Genomic DNA, 22,993 nt, shown 5'->3' with positions numbered 1-22,993 from the left:
CGCTGCAAGCAAGGGTAGACGCGATAGAGGAACGAGAAGCAAATCGCAGCAAACGTACTGCCGAAGCCTCCCCCGAAGCTACCCCGCCATCTCAGCGCAGAAGCAGCGTGGCTTCCACCGAGCTGCTTCAGCTGGAGCATGCCTTGACGGCTCCTGCCAGCTATCCCGTGGATGCTATAACGGAGTCTCAAAACTGCCACCTTATGACGCAATGGATGAATTTGAAGGTCAAGGCGGCTGTTGGCTCTGTTTATCCTACTGAACCCGGCGCAACTTTTCACTGCCGGCCGATTCCAGAAGGATATGCTAGGGTGATGGTGGATGAGATAACGGAGGGATTTGAGGACCTCCAGCTTGACCACCCTACCGGTGAAGGGGAGACTCGGCTAGGGTCTGCTCTGAAGACTCCATGCCTATGGCGGAAGGAGCTCATCAACCTTCCGAACTGGACGCCACCGCCTCCTCCTCCTCCTCTGGCGAGTCAGGGCACTCCGCCTCCACCGCCTCCTCCTCCGGCGAGTGACGATCAGGGCCCTCGGCCGGCTCCTTCTCCAGCGCGTGGCGGCACTCCGCGTCCTTCTCCGCCTGCGCCGACGCGCCCGAGCAGCCAGCCTCCTCCTTCTCCGCCTCGTCAGCAAGGGCGGAAGAGACCTGCCGCCGCTCCAGCTGCTCCGGCGCGTCGTAGTCCTTCTCCTCCGCCGCTTAAGCAAGTAAAGAAGACAACCGCTCCGTCTGCTCGGTCGGCGTCTAGCAGTACAACCAGAGGCGGGAGGACATACAGACTCGGTCCTTCTCTGAAGACTCCAGAGAAGTTACCATATGAGAGGACCCTGGAGGAGAACGCCGAGATCGCGCGAGAAGAAGTGAGGAACTTCTTTGAAGGGGTGAAAGCAAAGAAACATCCACCTCCGGAGGAGAAGGTAGATCGGATGAAAGTGAAGGGCACTGTGGCTGCCCTGACAAAACCACCAAAGTCTGATCCGCCGAAAGGAAACTATGACCGCATTATTGGAAAGGAATTTGCCGAAGCGGAGCGGTCGGGAAGTACTATCAGTGATCAAAGGCTGAAAGAACGACGAGCTGGGAAACAAATTGCCCAGCTCGGCGAACAAGCGAAGCAATTGTGCCCCCCGCTCAAGGTGCCTAGCCATAACGTCGATAATGATCCGAGGATGGTGCCCAGTTATAGCAATCTTGCAGATTACCTGCCCGATGAAGTACATTATGAACCCATGGAGGTGCAGATACAAAGATACGAGTACGGGAAGCCTCTTGTCAAAGATGAAAGATCTCTATCAACGATGATGCGAAGATTGCATGATTGGTACTTGAAAATCTGCAGAGACTCTGGGGGGAGGAGTACTTTGTATGCGAGAGTTAAACCGGAGCATGACCTCGTTGGAATTGATCTGTTGCCTGTTCCATTTGAGGAGTTCTATCAGTTTTTCAATCAATTGGCCCTCGATAAAACAACGGTCGCCTGCTACTGTCTGTAAGTAGTACTACTTCTGTCATTAAGTTTCTCTATATAGCTTAGCTCTTTCATTGCATGTATTTATAATCATCCTCACTATATTATGCAGATTGAAGATCGCCGAATTGAAGAAAAGACAAGTCGGTGATATTGGGTTCATTAACACATATCTCATAGATGCAACTCAGGTTAAACTTCATGCCGCAGCTACCGAGGCCAGCTTGCTACGATCGTTCGTAATAAATCAAAACAAAGATATAATACTCTTTCCTTACAACTTCAGGTGAGTGTTACTGTCTTGTGTGTATTCGGTTTCCCTTATATATTAGTCAAGGTTATAGTAATGTAATTGATGAGTTATGCATGTGTGTGCAGTTACCACTATATTCTCCTAGAGATTAAGCTTGAGCAGGGAGTAGTAACCGTCTTGGACTCTAAACGAAAAGATCCCAAGGAGTATGCGGACATGACTGAAATCCTAAAGAAGTAAGTTAAATCGATCATTATCCACCATATCAGCAACTTTGTTCATTTCCTGATATCAAGTAATTGTTTTCTTTGTCCGGCAGGGTTTGGAGAAAATTCACCAAAATAGTTCCAGGACTGCCGAAGGAGCTGGAATTTAGACACCCGAAAGTAAGTACTATAGTAGCATGTTCCGCGCATCTCCTAGTGATTCAAGCGCTAGTTTCATCAATACCATTTAGCATTCTTGCTTATCAGTTTGATTGACCTCTATTTCTTGTAAAGTGGTTGTGGCAGGAACAAGGGAATGATTTCTGTGGATACTACATCTGCGAGTCCATCCGCCACACGACCTGTGAGCGGGGCGGGTACTCTAACGAACAATATGAAGTACGTAAATAACAACATTCACAATTTTATTTTATTACCATCATTTGTGTTGAGTTTCATTCATTTATATATATATATATATATATATATATGTATTGACCCCCTTCTTCAAATTAGATGTTTCGGAAGCGGGATGAACTCCTAGCACCAGCTCGCATGCGAGCAATTCAAGAGGAATTGGCGGCATTCTTTCTTGACCACGTGATCCCTGAAGACGGAGAATTCTATGTGGATCCTGAGTCCGTATGATTATATTTGTAAGAGATAATTATTGTATATATGTAGCCGGTAGTGTCAGATAGATATATGAGAACTTGTTGTTCGACCAATCTCTCGGAGAAGGAGAGGTGGTCGATATCACTTCTCTCTGTATATATGCATATATGTTCATGACGATCTTCTGTTTCCTTCGTTTGCTTACTAGCTAGCTAGCGTGTCTAGTCCTCTCTATATACGTATGTATAGTACGTAGCGTCGACCAAGCACGGACATAACAGAGGACACTTCTCTCTATTAATTATAACTAGCTAACACAATATATGAAACACCTAAATTAACCCCCCAAAACCCCCACCCCCCCCCCCCCTTTCAAAAAAAAACAAAAACCCCAGCCACAGAAGTGCTGACGCGTGGATGCCTATTGGTCCCGGTTCGTGCCACCAACCGGGACCAAAGGGTCTCCACGTGGGCAGTGCGCAGAGCCCAGTCAGGAGACCCTTTGGTCATGGATGCCTATTGGTCCCGGTTCGTGCCACCAACCGGGACCAAAGGGTCTCCACGTGGGCAGTGCGCAGAGCCCAGTCAGGAGACCCTTTGGTCATGGATGCCTATTGGTCCCGGTTCGTGCCACCAACCGGGACCAAAGGGTCTCCACGTGGGCAGTGCGCAGAGCCCAGTCAGGAGACCCTTTGGTCATGGATGCCTATTGGTCCCGGTTCGTGCCACCAACCGGGACCAAAGGGTCTCCACGTGGGCAGTGCGCAGAGCCCAGTCAGGAGACCCTTTGGTCCCGGTTGGTGGCACCAACCGGGACCAAAGGGTCTCCTGACTGGGCTCTGCGCACTGCCCACGTGGAGGGCCTTTAGTCCCGGTTCTGGATTGAACTGGGACTAAAGGGGGGAGGTATTAGTACCGACACTTTAGTCCCGGTTCCTGAACCGGGACTAAAGGCCCTTACGAACCGGGACTATAGGCCCTTTTTCTACCAGTGGTAGGTCGTCCCAAGGTCGATGCCGATCAACGGAACCTCGCCCTTGGTCATCCCCTCCTCTGCTCTCTTTGGGGTTTGCTGAAAGACGCTAGCAGCGCTCTTTCTCGCGCGTGCTCTTCCGTTGAACACAGAACCGCACGCCCACCGGAGCCCGCGCTTGGGTTCAGTGGATGCGATTTGGGCGCCGATGTTGGCTTTCGTGGTCGTGCCCCGGTGAGGTGGTGTCCGCCCGTATCGTGCCTGGCTCGAACACGCGTCGTCGCGTCGCACCTTGCACCTTCCTCTGGCCGGAGTAGTCGCGCGCACCTTGCACGTTTCTATTGCCTGCTGCTGACGGAGGAGTAGGCGGGGAGGACTAGAAGATCGAGATCCGGCCACTGCCTCGGCGGATCCGGCCACTGCCTCGGCGGATCCGGCCACTGGCTCCGCGGATCCGGCCGCTGGCTCAGTAGATCCGGCAGGTGCGGTGGGGCGACATCCTTTCCTCGACCTGCAAATGAATCATGGGAGGTGGGACGGCGGAGATCACGGAAGGTGGGAGAGAAAACCGGGGGACCGGGGGGCTTCGTTCCTCTAGGTGGAAGAGCAGCCGGCGGCTCGGGGTGGAGAAGCAAGGAGAGAGAGAGGCGGTTGTCCCTACCGTTGGATCCCGAGGAATGGACGGTGCTTATGCGTGATCCGTGGGAGAGTCGTATCAACCAATCAGAAAGCAGCTTCGGCAACACACAGGATCGAGGGAAGCAGGACACATCAGCATGAGCAGTCCGTGACGGTCTGGATGGTTTAGAAAAAAAGTTTAGGCTCAGCTGGTCGATCTGTGACAGATTCCGAGAACGTCATCAGAAATCCGTCATGGATTAACAGGTTTCTTGTAGTGGTCCTCTTCTTCTTCATTGTCTTCCATCATAACCCCTCTTTCTCCATGCTTGGTCCAAACATTATAGTGGGGCATGAAACCGGACTCAAACAGGTGGACGCGAATGGTTCTTGACGTAGAATAATTGTGACCATTCTTACAGCCAGCACATGGACAATGCATAAAACCATCCGCTCGCTTGTTTGCCTCAGCCGCAAGCAGAAAAGTATGCATGCCATTAATGAACTCGGGAGAGCATCGGTCATCGTACATCCATTGCCGGCTCATCTTCAATACACAGCACCGAAAACATCAAATTAATACAATACATAAAGTTCATACATAAAGAGCATACAACACTTAAATGCAACAAACAAATAACTCTCTAGCTAAAGAATTTAAATGTAACAACAAATGCGATCAAGATCGCAACTAAGGTAACAATTGATCCAACAGCATAATGATACCAAGCCTCACTATGAATGGCATATTTTCTAATCTTTCTAATCTTCAAGCGCATTTTCTCCATCTTAATCTTGTGATCATTGACGACATCGGCAACATGCAACTCCAATTCCATCTTCTCCCCCTCAATTCTTTTCAATTTTTCCTTCAAATCCTCGTTTTCTCTTTCAACTAAATTTAACCTCTCGACAATAGGGTCGGTTGGAATTTCCGGTTCAACTACCTCCTACATACAAATATCTATGTCAACTTGATGGGCATAATTTTCATAAACACGAAATGCAATGAATAGTTTTAAAAGAGAATATACCACATCCGAATCATAACCCGGACGAGGGCCGACGGGGACGGATATCAAAACCATGGCACTATGTATAACAAACAACGTATGGGTAAGATAATTATACGAGTAATTATATATCCAAATCACACAAACATCAATTTTTTATATAAAACTTCATGAACAAGAGGCTCACCACAAGGTGGTGCCGGCGACGGGACGTTGCGAGTGATCGACGGTGGTTACGACGGAGATTTAGAAGGTACTAAGTAAACCACACCTACATATGCAAACTAAGTGTTATTTTTGACCTCAAATTGCATATAAATCAAATACTAGCACATATATATATAATTCCTCCCAAATTACTAAACTCAAAAATCAATCACTATATAAAGCATTGCACGAGCTAATCTAGCAATGAGAGATGAAAGGAAAAAGTTGCTAACCTTTGTGATCATTTGAATGGATGGGGGCCTTCAAATCTTGGGCAAAATATGTGATGAGCTTGAGAGGAAGAGGGAAAAGAACAGAGAGGAGAGGGGAAAGGGGAAGAACAGAGCGAGCTCGGGTGGACGAAGGGTCTATGTAGGACGACCTTTAGTACCGGTTCGTGATACAACCCGGTACTAAAGGTGTTGGAGGGGCCCCGGACTGACAACATCCTACCACCACTCACTTTAGTACCGATTCGTGGCACGAACCGGTGCTAAAGGTTCGCCACGAACCGGTACTAATGAGAGCGGCCCGGCTAGCCGTTGGAACCGGCACTAATGTACACATTAGTGCCGGCTCAAATTCAAACCGGCACTAATGTGCTTCACGTTTGACCCTTTTTCTACTAGTGAGTACCCTGCATACAAAACAAAACCAAGATCAATACATGCTTGTAAAATCGAGAACTACCACAGCGCAAACATGAGATGCACCCTCAGGCCAACTGCTACACATGTTGAGTCTGATTTTTTTTTGTACCACAACACAAGATGAGCAGAGAGGGAGGAGCACTACACCACGGTAAAACTATAGGGGCAATCAATTGCCGGGAAAAGTAAAGATTTCAGGGCAATTAAATGTCGGTAATACTTTAACTGCCGGGCAAACATTTGTAGGTCAACATATCTGCCGGGAATAATATCATAAGAAAGGCAATGTATCTGCCGGCAACTTCAAGGTCAGCGCAACTGCCCTGGAATCAAAACGAGGGCGAATACAATGCCGGTAACCAAGTGGGCGCGGGATAAAAAGAAAATTTGAGGGAAAAACGCGCGACCGCGGGACAAACAAAATATCAGAAGTTACGCGAAGCAGCCTCCACGTGCCAAGAGACCCTATAATTACTTTCTTTCCCCACTACCAATGACTTCTTCCCTCTGAAACCGCCGAGCCGCCGCACTCATCGCCGTGAACACAGCCGCATCCACATAGCCGCGCCCAGGGCTGCTGGTCCATTCCGCACCGCCACGCCGCCACACCCGCTTCCCCACCCACGGCGATTGAGACAGAGAGGGAGGACACGGTCGTTGGGGGCCGCCACACGCCTGGATCTGGGTGCCGCCGCGCGCGTCCGTGCCGGATCTGGCCGCCACGATCGAGGATCGGTGGAGGAGCACAGGCCGCGGCCTTGTTGTGGAGGAGGGAACAGGAGCACGGGGCGGCACCATTGCGGCTGGAGCAGGGCTTCACTTCGAGGGTGGTGGACACGGTTGCATCGTGTAGGTAGGGGAGAAGGACAACCGTGCGCCCCGGCGTTCTCTGCGGGGTGGCAGTCATGCGTCGTGCCACGTCGAGACTGGGTGGAGCACGAGCGGCCATTGTGGCTGGGAAGTGAGCTGCTCATCCTCCATCTGGAGAAGAAGCAGAGTGATTCATGACGTAACATAGCCGTGTATGAGCCAACGATGAGCAAATGAGGCAGCGGTGAGCAAGTCCCCCCATTGGAATCTGAATCCTCAAATTCTTTCCTCAATTCCTGACATACAGACTAGTTAATTTTGTATAGCTCGCTGCTGAACCTTTTTATTGCACTAGTAAGTGTGCACGTGCGATGCACGTCTAGATTAACATAAAATTAGACAAACATGACGGTCATCAAAATTATTGTTTGTTGTGAAATACATAATTCATTGTCCATCCAAATTGTAAGTCACGCATACGACATGTACATATGAACTAATACAAAGTTACTCAAACCGATAGCAAGCACAAAAGATCGAATTGTGGCATGTCACGGAACAATAAAGCTTTTTTATTCAAATACCAAAAGCTTTATTTTTCTGTATACAAATATAATTATCCTTTTCTAGACAAGATGCATCATGCACTGCCAACAACATAGATGAAACTTGGTGTATTTAAACTATTATTGCCTCAATGAAGGACAGACCCAGTGCTAAGCTTCTACACCAGGACCTCTTGGAACAGGTGGGCAGTATTTCGCCCACTCGAATACATTCACAAAAAAGTATCAAGCTGCTCAGTCAAAAAACCTAAATTCTTCCACGAAAGGCATCGCTAAGCACTTGGATACGTACTGCATGCAGAAACAATGTCTCATCCAGGATCTTGGACGAACTTCCATGAAAATGAACACATACTTGCGGCAATTTATAATGTGTTACTCCATGAAACTTCTACAATTATTTTCTTTCTAGAATACACCTGATTATTTTTAAATAGCTAAACATGTTTTGGAAATTTCTCCCATCCATTTTAGCACCTTCTTTGGTGTTCCTTTCTTGCTATGCCAGGTACCAACGGCCATAAATGAAGTAGAGAGGTCCCGACACCTCTTAATCATGCACAACTCATAATTTTGAAACTCTCCAGCCCATTACGTAACACCATGCATGACAATGTCACTTTACATAGTAGAGTACAAATGATGAAACATGTTAATTATCATCAGCTATAATGATTAAAGATCATACACATACATATAAATCGATAATAAAGGTTCTGGTAAAAAAAATCAAAACAAAGTGCCGATCCTGTTGAGATCATGATGGCACGTAATGATGTTCATAAACATCTGAAATTGCCAGGTTTCCACAAATTGGCCTATAGGAATGTTGAACGTGCAGTTGCCCAGTAGTATATATGCATCAATATATGACTGAATTATTCATGAAAAATAGGACTGTGCCACGAGGACCAGATATATACGAATTAGGAGCATGGAGTTGTGTCATGTTCAGAAAGTCAATGAAACATACCTTGAATTTCTTGAGCAAAGAAGATTGTTGCGGAGGGAAGTCCAGCCCTTGTCTTATCAATTGTATCATTATTCCTCGGTCAGATATTGCAAAAAATGGCCATCCATCATCTATTGTTTCCATATTAAGAATCTGGACAGACATGCGGGTCTCCTCAGTACTGTCAGACAATCCATTTGACAATAATCATGCTCCAAAATGTGCACGATTAATAAGAGAATACATGTGCAATGCATGCCTTCTATTAGCATTGGTTTCCACACTTGCCCATTATATGAAAGAAACAATATAGATATCAATTAAAATCTGAAAAGACCGTACTCTTCCTAAATGTATCAAATGGAGCCACCTGCTTAAATGATGTGCAGAGAGAAATATTAAATATGCATATATTGGAAAAGGTAATAACCGGAGTTGTAACAGTAAAAGTTGGAACTATCAATCACCCTTTAATTGTTACATAGTGAGACTGTGAATTAGTGTAAAGCTTCGCAAGCTGTTCCACTTGCCCAAACAAAATACAACCAAATCAGTCCTAATCAATCCGCTAAGAAATTATAAGAACATAAAATTCAAGATTAACACCTCAAATAGCTTCAAATAAGAACACGTGTGAATCAAGAGAGGCCCTTTGCTTAATCCATTGCATATATATCAAGGGCCTGCAAAGGCGGGACTATCACGTGCATGAAGACGGGATGAAATATAGACTCAACAGGTTCGTGGCTGCAATAATCATTATCTGTATTTACCTGATATATAAAGAGCAGTGGGCAGAATCAATCGGACACTGTGGTAGATCAGAGGACTCTGATGCTCCGCCTTCAGTCCAGTCTACTACGTATCGGCGCCGCTGCCTCCTCTTTCCCGTGACACACCAAATCAAATCTAGTTGCAGACAATGATATCGAAACTGCTGCAGTCTCAACAATGACCTGCAAACACTCTTAGAGCTCAGTTTGTAGTGTAAATTTCAAAACCAGTTCTTTGGGCCACTCTATTGAACTGAGAAAGCAAAAGAGAACCTAAATTTGGGTTATGGTCTTTAAGTGGTCAGTCCTGTAGTCAAAATCGAAGTGAATATTTGATGTCGACGCAAGAAAAATTATCAGACTTCATTAGCCGATGAATTCAATTACTAAAATAACAAGGTAGATAACAAAGTTAGTATATCTTGTTGCACTTGCACTTCATTTTCCCATTGATAGGACTATAGTACGGAGTAGTAATGAAGGGGAGGATGTAGATACCCGGTACATCTTATTGCTGTTGAACTGAGAAAGCAAAACCGAACCTAAATTTGGGTTATGGCCTTTAAGTGGTCAGTCCTGTAGTCAAAATCGAAGTGAAGATTTGATGTCGACGCAAGAAAAATTATCAGACTTCATTGGCCCGTGAATTCAATTACTGAAATAACAAGGTAGATAACAAAGTTAGTATATCTTGTTGCAGACCTTTCTGCACTTCATTTTCCCATTGATAGGACTATAGTACGGAGTAGTAATGAAGGGGAGGATGTAGATACCCGGTACATCTTATTGCTGTTGAACTGAGAAAGCAAAACCGAACCTAAATTTGGGTTATGGCCTTTAAGTGGTCAGTCCTGTAGTCAAAATCGAAGTGAAGATTTGATGTCGACGCAAGAAAAATTATCAGACTTCATTGGCCCGTGAATTCAATTACTGAAATAACAAGGTAGATAACAAAGTTAGTATATCTTGTTGCAGACCTTTCTGCACTTCATTTTCCCATTGATAGGACTATAGTACGGAGTAGTAATGAAGGGGAGGATGTAGATACCCGGTACATCTTGTTCCAGTTGATAGTACAAAACTATTCACCCGCATCGGCGTGTTGCAAATAATTCTAAGTACATTATCCAATAATAAACAATTATTTTCTGAGAGTAAAATACTGCCACTAATCCTGCATATGTAAGTCATGTTGTGAATAATTCGGACTGTCCCAAGCATATTACAAACATGAAAAAAATACAAATCATATGTACAATTTTATCCAAACTTAGCAAAATAATTGTGGACTTTGTTTGAATCCACATCACCAACAGCTAATGGCAAGTAGTTCAGTACCTTACAAAAGGATGTCGTGAAAGTTAGGAACCAGCTAAAAATGTTCAGATTTCTTTTGAAAGAACACAATTGAAATCCAATGGAAATTTTGCATCCTACTCGGTGTCATCCGGGAACTCACGTTGGTGTGGCAAACAAGCATTATTGATGCCTCAGTCAAAAGATTCAACAAACCAATGTAGGTTCTGGACGTACAGTCTTGGTATGAATACACAAGATATAAATCCAAGCAATATCGATGCACAAGAGTCTTGGTTCTCCGGGAGGCCAGCCATCTCCTGTGCACAGCGCCTTTGCGCGCTCAAGATTACACCATGGTAAGAAAATCATGTCGATTCTGTTGGAAATATGAGCAATTTACTAAATGATTTTATTAACAAAAATACTAGATAAAGCATGACTAATATAGTAGAGATAAAACAAGTCATGCGTTTTGACAGAGAGAAGATAAATAGCTTCTGCATATATGAGCCGTAGTCTATCATATCTAAAGCAGACAGTATAGCAAGTAGTATATATGAAGTAAAACCTATCACGTGTAGAACAAGGACTAGAACAAGGAACTGCGGCAGAACCTTTAACAGAAAAGACAAGAACACGTACGGGACAGCAGCAGCAGAAGCGCTGGACTTGGGGTCGGTGTCCTCGCCTGCCATGTCGTCGAGGAGGTCGTGGACGTCGGGGAAGAAGTCGTCGTCGGGGAAGTAGTCGTCGGCGACCGGATCGTCCGTGATGAAGCAGCCAGTAGTCGCGCTGAGCGCTCCCCAAAAACCTTAGCACCCTTCTCCCGTACAGGACTCAAAAGGTGCGGCTTCGGAGGCCTACTGTCCCGACCAGCGGTGCACGCCGCAAGATGGGATGGGGAAGAACGTAGCAGCAGCACAGTGGTCGGAACTTTGTGGCGAGAGGAAGAGGAGCTTCTGTTGTGTCTCTCTGGAGAGGAGCGACCTCTCTTATATAGGCACGAGAGAAAGACGCGAAGAGGTTGCGGCAAGAGGTGAAGCAACAAAGGGAGACGAAGCGAACATGCAGCGACCGAAGAGGCGCGCCGTTCGAATTCAGTGTCCAGAAAACGTTTCAACTCCCACGTGACCTTTCGTATACCCGTCGTGCGTGGCAAAAATTGAGATATCGGCTCGGCTCATTCCCGCAACCCGCGGCGCGGCGCGGTGCGCCGTGACGAGGCGAGGCGAGGCGAGGCGGGCGGCGGAAGAGGAGCGCGCGTGGATATCCTTATAAAGAGGTCCAACTCTCACTAAACTAGCAATGTGGGACTAAACTTTAGTAGTACCCTTTTCCTTGCACAAATGGGCTAAGTGGGCCTCTAGAATTTATTAGGGATTTCTCAAATAGTTATTGGGCTGCCCAAAATAGACTAAATTTCAGCAGATTCTGATCGGTGTCTTCCTCTCCCGGAGGCCGGCCATCTCCCTGTGCACAGCGCCTTTGAACGCAGCCGCACGGGTGGTCGCCTCTGGCCGTCGGCGTGATCTGCAGCCCCGCGCGGCCAAGGACGACGGCGCACGGGTCTGCATCATCGAACGGCACGGTCCCCTTAGACTCCAGGCTACTGGGGCGGCCTCGTTGTCTCCGTCAACACGGCCAACTGCGACGGCGGCGTAGCCCTCTCGTGCCGAGAACAGACGGCGCGCGGCACAGACAGAATGACACCTTGTTCCGGCTCGACGCCCGACCGGCGTCCTGAACGGAGAGGAAGCAGCCTCGATGCTCTTGCCGGCCAAGGCAACGGCGACCGTGGTTATCCTGTGCTTCCTGTGGCGTGGACTCCTGCTGAGGCGGACTTCCTGCCGTCCCGCCCGCTCGGGTGGGATTAGATGGGAAGTAAGCGCTAATTGAGGGTGGCCACTACCCAGCGAGTTGGAATGCGGTGTAGGGGTGAAACCCTACCCCCGCCGCCGCCTCCCTCCCCTGCTCGCCCTCCCCTCGCCGCCGCCGGAGACTGCTGACGCCGAGCAAGCTTGGCGCGCAGCCGATGAAGGTGGCGGCGGGGCCCTCGCCGCCTCGCCTCCTCCGTGGGAGGCTTCTGGATCTGGGGCGGCGGCCCCGGCTGGTGAGGCGTCGCCGGCTTCGGCATCCGGTGGCGCGGGCGCAGGTCGGCGGTTCTCGGCCGTGTGGACGACAAGATCCCCGAAGAATGCGGGCCAGCGCGCGGCGGCTGCGTGTGCTCTGGCTGCGTCAGATCTGGCCGCCCCCACTGCCCTCCCCCTCCAGCAAGCTCCTCCCCTCCCCAGATCTGGCCTGCCTCATCGCGGGGCCTCGGTCTGCTCGGATGGGAGTGGGTGTCCGGATGCAGGACCGGGGGAATCCCCAGCCGCCTTGCCGGCGACGACGGCGGCGACGCCCGCGGGCGCCGCGCACCTTCCCGGAGGCGCCGATTCAGGTCTTGCTCCCCATTCCCCTCCCCTTTGTCTCCCGGGAGAAATCCTCAATCCCGTTGGGTAGCGGCGACGCCCTTGGCGCCGTAACCTTCTTGAAGGCGCTGTTGTGGGAACAAAGATGGGTTGTGGGCTTCACTGTGGTCTAGGTGGTGTGTGGCGGCGGCAGCGTGCGTCCAACGGTGGCGGTGTCTTCCTTGGTGCTGGGTCAAGGTGTTATGGTGCTCTTCGCCGGGCTGCAGGTTATTCCTCCGGTGCCCTTGGATCTTCCAGGACAGGAGGGGATAGGGTTCCCCTCCTACGGTGGATGAACTTCAGCTCGTCGAGCGAGCCGAAGCTCCCAATTTGGTTTTGGCCCTAGCTGTTGCCCATTGGTGCATTCTGACCGCTCGCCCTCTTCCAAGTCAGAACTTTGGCATTTGGTGGTGCTCTGCTCTAGGTGAGTTCGTGGTCGGCATGCCGGGAACGCCTGGTTCCGCACAAGTGGTTTCTTCAAGGCCACCCATCTAGGCTCTAGGGTGAGCATGTCCATCGATCAACGATGCGGCGCCTTCGAGCCAGGCGAGGAGGCAGGGGCCTTCTTTGACGACAGATCTGGATGGATGTGTCTTTCTCAAGCCCAGGTTTTGGCAACGGCGTGCCTTGCATTGTCGACGGTGCACTCTCCTGACCAGGACTTCGCTTTTGCCTTGGTTTTCGGCATGCAAGAGGATAGTGGCATCTCCAAGCTATATGCTTTTTGCCAATCTTTCTTTCTAGCTTGTTGCATGTGCTTTGTGAGCTGTTTCCTGGCGCCCCTGTATCTTTGTTGTATGTTTTATTTTCTTTAGTTGGTGCTTGGTGTTGTTTGGAGTTGTATTCCTGGCCGGTTGATGGCTTTGTTAATTCAAAGCCGGGCTCCTCTGGAGCCTTCGTTCCAAAAAAAAAAACTACCCAGCGAGTTTTTTTTTTGAACGTCCGCTCGCTGATGGCAGAGTTTTCGCCCGCACCTAAAAATAGCTAAACGTACTCTGGACGAGGTTAGTTGTTATTTTAACAGTTAGATCTAAATAAGTGAGTCTGATCGTGAGGCTATAATTGCTTCAATTTGTTGTGTGTACATTAGACGGGGGTGTTTAGAGAAGAAAATGTTCGCTTGTTTAATAGTAGTATAGATTAAGTGCATCCAGCAACATGGAATTTATATCCTTCCTTGCACATTCAGAATTGCAGCATCGTGCAGCTGCAGGCTTGCAGCAGGTTGGCGAGCGAATGGTCATAGAGGAAAGATAACGGGCATGCCGACTTCTGTGAATGTTCCATTCATGTAGAAGACTACATTTGCAAGATCAGCAAGATGTGTGTCTTTTCCTGGATCAATTTTTGAGAAAATCATCATTTTGTTTAGCATTAGTTAAATCTGTTTTTTGATCTGACATTTTGTACTATTCTTGCATCACCAGACCATAGTTTGAGAGATGTGAGAACACACCTCAATGGGTGACATATTATAATTACAGAGACTAGGATAATTACAGAGACTAGTTGTGCGTGAGAGATGAGCTGCATGATGAACGCAAGATATAATTTGCTAACAAAAAAATAGATATTGGATAGATAATTGTAGGATAATTGTTGATTATTCTCCACCCATGTTAATTATATTTGGATGGTTTGCAGGCTAACCGGCCTAAACTGATCTTGAAAAACAAGTATCGAGAGCAAAGTTGGCAAGGGAAGAAGTATCAAGCTGCAACCACCAATAACCAAAGAAGTGCCACTTGCAGCCTTTGGTGAGTCTTATCGTAATTGAGGATTTGATTTTTGTATATCACTGTGTGGTTTCTTTTGACTATATTTTGAATATCTAATTATTTGTTTCTTTCGTTACATGGTAATTTTTTAACTATATTTTAAATACTTGGAAGGTTGCTTTGGTTTGCAATTATGATTTCAATGCCTTAGTTTTGTAAAAAAAAATACTAATTCATGTTGGCTTGCGATATTTAGGCCAGGGTCGATAAAAAAAATGTGCCTACTTCTGAATCATAACTAGCAACTATGTTTCTTAAATAATTCTACAGCTACTACTTAAACTTTGCACAGACATTTATGTTCCAGCAAACTCTTTTCCCGAAACCAAGCGCAAACTTAATCAGTGGGCTGTTCACTTGGTATACATTCTCATAACTATTGATGACTATCCCGAATTATTAGGGGCCCAATTTTGCACGTAATAGTAATCCTGACTCCTGGCTAGTATTACTAATGACAATCCTAATGACTACTCAATAAACTTGACGAATTACTAGCTTGGGGATCACCCTCAAGGCCTCACCCAACCATCTGGTTATTTACCCTAAAACCCATCTGTTTATTTAGTCGCCGTTTTTCTGTAATATAGTTTCCTTTTCTGCAATGTCTTCTAGCACTAGAATGTATTACTTTTGAGTTACAGTGAAAATCACTTTTTGATAGCATGTAGTTCTCCAAACAATTGCGCTGCCAACGTGATATATATTATAAAGTTTTGCTTTCTAATTTTGAATGCCATAGAGGGCCTAAGTTCCAATTTTGCACTGGGACCCTGTTTTATTCTTGGGTACAGCACTGCACACGACACATAACAAACATGTACAAGAAAATAAAACGGTGCACAACCTGCATTGCCACTGGATTGCTAGTAATTAATCCCTCCCTGCAGTTTTTGAATGTTTTGTTTACATTACAGCAATCAAGAGAAATTATACTACACCAAAAGATGACTATTGGCATATATTTATAGTGATAGGTTACATTGATTTTCCTGATGATCCATACATTGTGCACAATCTGTTCTTATGAGTACATCCACACATTGTTTCTATGCCTTGTGCAATGCAAAGTACAGGGTAAAACACATGTGTCTTTTCATTTGGATGAGTTGATTTTCTTTTTCAACCCATGCAACTTCTATGTTTGGAAGATGTGTTCTTCCGAGCTGATCTATTTGGCCATTACCATTTTTTTACAGGTCACCAGCATGCTGCCTTAGTATCCACAAGTTTCAAGATGTGTGTTTGGTGAGCTAAAAGGATCTTCTACTGGGATATGTTTCTACCTAAAACCCGATCGTATATTTTGCGCTTTTGTCTGTGATGTAATATTTTGACTTATGAACCTACAACTGTATGCATGTAGACCTGATGGATGGTTGTGCTTTTGGTTGTCCTAGACTTGTGAAACTATATATGTATGGATTATGTATGGATGGAGACTTGTGAATCTATGGATGATGGATTGCTCATAAGTATATGCACATATTACCTCTTAAGTGTGATGCAATCTTTATTACTGTATGCATGTCTGTTTTATATATAGATGGCACAAAATGGACATTAGATAATAGTTGTTGAAATACATGTATGGGAGACTTGTGTGGTCGGAGTGGACTCAAATCCAGGCAGAATAGTTGTCGGGAAATCTTATAACTACCCTGAATTGTCAGCCTGCCGGGGAAGAGCAGTATGCCGGTAATAATTCTAACTGCCGGCAATGGTATGAATATGAAGGGCGGAGGATCTGTCGGGGTTCACACTAACTGCCGGGAATAACTTTCCCCGACAGGACTTTCAAGGGCGGTTTGTATTTGCCGGCAATTAGACCGCCTTCAATGGCTACTTTTCCCAACAAATGGGGAGAGGAGTGGAGTGGAGGCCGTCCGGTGTTGGGGAGAGGATGGAGGTGGGCAGCGGCGGCCGGAGGCAGGGCCAGTCGACGAACACCCATGCGGCGGTGGTGACGGCAGCGTGTGAGGAACCCTAGCACGCACGAGGGGCTAGGGACAGGAGCGACTCGTCGTGGCGTTTTTCTTTTGGACGGGAGATCAGGAGGAGTGGTGTTTCCTGCTGGTTTTTCCTTCTGCAGTGCATGTGTAGGGTGGGAAGGGGGCTGGGAGGGGATGTAAAATAACCGGTTGAAAAAAACCAAACGAAAGTGGTGGGACGAAAAAAATGGACGCAATCCTACCAACTGCTCTATTATGAGTAGAGAAAATGGATGCAAGTATGAGTGGACACAGAGGCTAGTGGTTATTACCCTCCTCCTTCAATAAAAAGGAAATATGAAAACTAGTTTGTGGGAAAAATATTATTGGATGTACACATCAGCTAGTAGCCATAATAAAAGACATACGAACGTCAGATTATAGGTGATTTGTCAACTGTTTAGCCTATCTAGACTAATCAGAACTTTCTATATGTATCACCACTCACCACGTATTGTTAGTGACTTGACAATATCAGGATTGATACTGCCAAACATGCATGCATGGAAGTCTTTTCTTGCAGATCACGTGGATTGAAAAACGATAATGAATTCAGTCCACCCAACTGTACACTTGTAAGACGAGGAATTTTCCAAGTCTCTCAAGGGTATGTGTGGCCACATGTAATTGTGTGGCCACGTGTAATAGTTGAAAAATCAAAGGTCAAGAGCGTGCATGGAATAAGATTGGAAATTCATGGTTGGCGTGCAATAGATGTGATGGATTTTGGAAGTTGATTCCAACATCTTGCTTGAAGAAGACGTGTACTATCCCTCCAGTCCAGCTTGGAGCCTGAAAAAATAACGAGGGAAAAAACTTGGTGGATACATAAAGGATCTTGATGCTCTAGCTAGGGTTGTTATACAATACTAGCTTAGCCTGTGCCGCGGCAAGCCGCACCCAGTCAATATGTTATGTATATATATATCCTTTTTTTATTGTGTGTGATGGAAAATAAGTCTTATGAGCATACGATATGTGGTCATTACTTTGTAGTCACAAAAACATAAGGCCTACTGTATATTCTAGTCATTTTAATAAAGTGGGTGTGCATAATATCATAACTTTGGTAAGCACCTCATAAATTTTTAATACAGTATTTCTAAGTACTGTGTTAGTCTGTGCTTGTAGTAGCGATGTGTGCAGGCCTGCAGGGTGTATCTATTCCCTCCGTTTCAAAATATTTGAAGTCTTATGTTTGTCCTAAATCAAGCTTTTTTAAGTTTGACCAGGTCTACAAAAAATGTAACAAAATCTACAACGCTAAACCAGTGCCATTATATATATGTATGTATGTATGTTTTTGTGGATATATATTACTTAAATTTTCTACGAACTTGGTCAAACTTAAGGAAGTTTGACTTAGGACTAACCTAAAACCTGGAAGCAAGAACCTCAATTGAAACCAAGAAAGTTTACAACTTACAGCTAAGTCTGTTGGTATGATGAGGAAAATGTACATTTTGAATTATTCAGCTCCCATACGTTGTTGTCGTTACGACATGGTCTGGACTTTCGGTGGTGTGGCAGATATTTTCTTGCATGACCTGTCTTGGGTGCAGCAAGTCCATCCACACTACACTATAAATACAGTACATAACAGTTAAATTGCTTGCCAACATCCAGTACCGAGTTCAACCGGAGACCAAGCTTCCTCCAGTCGCCATGGATACTGACCAACTCCCTTACGGAAGCTTCTGGCTGGTGGCCGTAGCCACCATTCTTATGTCCTTGATTCTGAGGCAGGTTCTGGGTGGTAAGGACACCGGAGCCAAGCTTCCTCCAGGTCCATGGAACCTCCCCATCATTGGCAGTCTCCACCACCTCGTCGGCACAAAACTGCCGCCCCACCGCGCATTCCTCCGCCTGGCGCGCCGGCACGGCCCACTCATGCTGCTGAGGCTCGGCGAAGTGCCCAGGGTCATTGTGTCCACCCCCGAGGCGGCGATGGAGGTGTTCAAGACGAGTGACCTCACCTTCGCGACCCGCCCGAGCGGTCCCACGCTGGACATCGTCAGCTGCGGGGGCAAAGGCTTCGCCTTCGCGCCCTATGGCGACCACTGGCGGCAGATGCGCAAGCTCTGCATCATGGAGCTGCTCAGCGCACGACAGGTGCGCCGGATGGACTCCATCAAGCAAGCCGAGGTCACACACCTCATGGAGTCGGTGGCTACCGCGTCTTCTGCCTCGTCGTCCGCCATCATCGACATTGGCAAGGAGCTAGCCAGGCTGACAAACAACATCATCTCCAGGGCGGCGTTTGGCGGCAAGTGTCGGCAGCAGGAGGCGTACCTCCGAGAGCTCGCCGTGTTGGCTTCGCTCGTGGGAGGGTTCAGCCTTGTCGAACTCTACCCATCGTCGCGGCTGGTGCGGTGGCTGACCGGCGACTCCCGCGACCTGAGGAGGAGCCACGCCCGGATACAACGAATCCTGGCAGATATCATCCAAGAGCGCAAGGAGAAGAAACAAAATAATGCCTCGGCTACTGCTACTGCTACTGGTACTCCTACTCCTACACCTAAAGAGGACGAAGACCTGCTGGACGTGCTCCTTAGGCTGCACGAGGAAGACACTCTCAGTTTCCCTTTGACGTCGGAGATCATCGGGGCCGTCATCTTTGTAAGTGATTCCGCTTCTTCATACTATGACTCATTTGCAACCAAATCTTTTTAGATAGTAGTAACCTATTCTTGTTTCCAAAAATATATATATATATATATTGTTCGACTTTCCTCATCAGTTCGGACTTTTTTTCCCCGACTTTTAGATGAACTGTTTGATACATGCAATTCAACATTGCTTAAAATTAACATTCAATAATTTGCAACAGGAAATATTTGGAGCTGCTACGGACACTACTGCTTCCACGCTAGAATGGGCTATGGCAGAACTCATCCGCAACCCACACGTAATGGCAAGGGCCAAACTCGAACTCCAGCAGAGGCTCGGACACCACCGCAGGTCCACCATCACCAGCGCAGAGCTCGGCGACCTGCACTATCTTCGGATGGTCATCAAGGAGACGCTAAGGTTGCACCCCTCTGTGTCCCTGATACACAGGGCGGCCATGGAGGATTGCCAAGTGATGGGGTACGACGTACCCAAGGGCACCTCCGTAATGATCAATGCCTTCGCTGTTGGCACGGACCCGGCACATTGGGGTGAGGATGCAGCAGAGTTCAGGCCGGAGAGGTTCGAGGAGATGAGCGTGGAGTACTACAAGCAAGGGCCAAAGATGGAGTACATCCCATTTGGAGCGGGCCGTCGGCAGTGCCCTGGAGCCCTGTTTGCGAGCACGACGATGGAGCTTGTGCTGGCAAACCTCCTGTACCACTTTGACTGGGCGATTCCGGGTGGGGCAGGCCCAGAGACGCTGGACATGGGCGAGGTGTTTGGGATCGTCGTGCAAACTAGGTCCAGCCTGCGCCTGCAGGCAGTAGCATCTTGTCATCTACAAGATCATTAGTGCACCACAAGCTTTACTAGTTGTGCAAGCAAGTTGAAGTAACAAACTACATAATGTCCCTTGTAAGACGGCCATCACCAAACCGTTACTAAGTCAACAAAATGTCCGGATTGCATGGTTTCCTTTACCGTGGCGAACCAAACAAACTAGGAAAGAACTCATAACACCTCTTGAAACTGTGTAATCTGATTACCGATACCATTCCTGTAACCACCTCCTAAGTGCATCACAACGTTCTTGTTGCCAGCGATATTGCTGAACCTACTGCTTAATAAAGTTCTGTTTACCTTAAAAAAACATTGGCGGGCCGCGGTCGAGCTCCCGGGCATGAAAGTCATCGCTGCAGTTGGCAGAGCATCTCCACCCACACCCCTGAAAACGACTCGCGACACCTGACCAGCAGTTTGTCTGTGAGATTTCGGGCCAAAATGGTGGAGCCCTTCTTGTAAATTTCAGAATGTCTGATGCTTTGGTAATTGCTCTGACCCTAGTTATTACAGGGAGCAAATATTAAGGGATTGTTATGGAGCAACTTATCTCTATCGCATAGTCCATGGGGCGTATATAGTACTCCGTCCGTTTTTATTTACTCCGCATATTAGCTTTGAAACAAATCAAACTTTATAAAGTTTGACCAAATTTACCAAAAACAATGTAAACTTTCACAATAAAAAAATATATCGTATGAAAATATATTAAATCATGCCTCATTCCACAGCTTTAAATAAGAAGAGTAATATGCATGCTCATGGTCTGCGACAAACTTGCCAGGCAAATGCCGTCGTTGAGTAGCACATGGTCAATATGGTACTGGTGGAGTGCAGTGCATGTGCTCATTGGCATAGGTCCTAGAAGAAATTTGACACAATGCGTCTGTAGAAAGCTATTTTCTATAGATCCACGTGTAACCACATCTACTGAAATTCAAGGTTTGTGCATGTGTGCGTGCAGTGACATGTGTGCGTGTGTGTAGGAGACCCAAGCGTGAACTGATATGCGAATGAGCACAAAAGACAACAAGCAACAATTTCAACATTCAGGCACATTAGCGCAAAGATGAACTACTCATAAGTTGGGCAATTCACCAAGTCAAAAGGTTGCAAATTTCTTTCTTTTTTTGCATTTTAGAAAGCATGGGTTCTTTTATTTTTCTTAAATAGGTATATCAGTGGTAAAGTAGTGGGTAAAGTAAATCAAATAATAACTTGCCATAAAAGACATAGAGACAATTACGTAGTATACCAAATCTAACCACGCAAATATACAGGTCACGCAACTATACTTGCTCATTAAAATAGAAAAGAAATGTACGAGAGATGCCCAACTATAGAGAAATGTGACTATGCGTCCAAATGTTTTTGGACAGTTGGATGAACAATTTTTAAGAGGGGAAGACTTGATGAACAAAATTATAAGAGGAAAAAAATCACGAAGTTTCACATTTGAAGTATCGATCAAGCAACATTTTGGATCTTTTATATACTGTTACTCACCCTCGATCTATACATTGGAATACAATATAATCAAGTCATCACTGTTTCAAAGCTAAAAACAGAAACACTAAAGCCGGGTAAAGTCAAACCTAGAATTACCCATATATTTAGTATGACAAAGGGATAACTGGAAAATGAACGGAAATTCAATAAAAGCTTCCATTTCAAAAAAGAAACTTCAAATATAAGTTGCTAACTAGGTGAAAATAAGCAAACTTTGGCATCCCATGGATCATCCCTTCCGAATTTATGATTCAATGCTTCAACTGGGACTTGTTATTTTGTGAGGATTTTACATGAGTAGCTAGATCCCTACAGTAACCGGCAAGAACACATGGAGGCCATAATCCGCGTACTTCTCATAGGTACACATGTTCTGACTTCTTCCATGAAGAAAATTGATAATATAGCTCAATCTAAATTCATCGTTCGTAGCAAAGATGGTGTGAAGCAATCAGCTAGAGTATGATCACCAATCACACTTTATCTCTCTGGAATACCATGCACAACATACAAGAGCAATATAGTATTAACAACTCGCAATCCCGACCCAGCTATGTTGTGCTCAAACGACAAACATGGCCTACCCACTAAAACTGCATGATGAGCAATGAGCTACGGGTATGTAATCACGAGGCTACTTGAAGCAGACATCGCCTACCCACTGACTTTCTGCTCAACAAAAAAAAGGGCTACTCACTGAGTGGCGAACTTTTAACAGCTTTGCAGTAAAATCAATCGGATGAACCAAGTAGAAAGTGCCCTCAATTCAGCAAAAAACCATTCCCTCCTTAATCCCCTAATAGATCTGGAGTTAACATTTTTCTCGAAATAAAATATGACATCGGAGTTTAAAAGCTGAATCGTGGACAAGTCACCAAGTAGCCGCTAGCAAGAACAAAAGTCATTGTGCTGCTACTTATCCTGATGTTTCCAAACCCCGTAGTGTTCTTTGATAGAATATACCACATGAACTCCCTGTTCATCTTGTAGGAGTAACAAAGCATAGGGTATTGTGCTAGCACCGTCGAAAAAGGTATGGCATATATATCGATATGCCATATACATTGTAGGCCACGGCTTAAAATTAGAAGTGAATAGCATCTATAGCCAGACGCATCAAACCGGCCCCAGACGCCCAGGCCGATGGACCGTTCATTGACCAATCAAAAAAATATGACCCACCCAGACGCCTTAAACGGCCTCAAACGCCAGGGTTGTCCGTCACCCCTCATATGCTGCCCAAATCTTGGGCAGATATGGGGATGCCAGGGCGTGCCCGGGCGCGTCGGTCACGTCAGGTCGGACCATGCTGGCCCACCACAACCCTACTTCGTCACCATAAAATCCCAACCCGGAGCACACCGTAGCTCACTCACTTCGCTCCACTCTCCGTCTCTTCTCCTCCC

General features: G+C 46.4%; 1 protein-coding gene across 1 annotated transcript; it reads left to right on the top strand.

Annotated features, from left to right (window-relative positions):
- Positions 1–18,233: 18,233 nt before the first annotated feature.
- LOC125535254 (desmethyl-deoxy-podophyllotoxin synthase-like) lies at positions 18,234–20,218 on the top strand. Its single transcript, XM_048698306.1, has 2 exons — positions 18,234–19,244; positions 19,456–20,218. Exons 1-2 carry the CDS (start codon positions 18,291–18,293, stop codon positions 20,089–20,091), a joined length of 1,590 nt encoding a protein of 529 aa, XP_048554263.1. The 5' UTR covers positions 18,234–18,290; the 3' UTR covers positions 20,092–20,218.
- Positions 20,219–22,993: the final 2,775 nt, after the last annotated feature.

The sequence above is a fragment of the Triticum urartu genome, chromosome 2 (assembly GCF_003073215.2).
Source record: "Triticum urartu cultivar G1812 chromosome 2, Tu2.1, whole genome shotgun sequence".
Taxonomy (NCBI): domain Eukaryota; kingdom Viridiplantae; phylum Streptophyta; class Magnoliopsida; order Poales; family Poaceae; genus Triticum; species Triticum urartu.
Note: the sequence above shows the minus strand (reverse complement) of the source record. Positions and strands in the feature narration are given on the sequence as shown.

Coding starts and splice junctions, on each gene's coding strand:
- LOC125535254 (XM_048698306.1), top strand. CDS start 18,291: ATGGATACTGACCAACTCCCTTACGGAAGCTTCTGGCTGGTGGCCGTA. Junction 19,245..19,455: donor TCATCGGGGCCGTCATCTTT/GTAAGTGATTCC, acceptor AATTTGCAACAG/GAAATATTTGGAGCTGCTAC.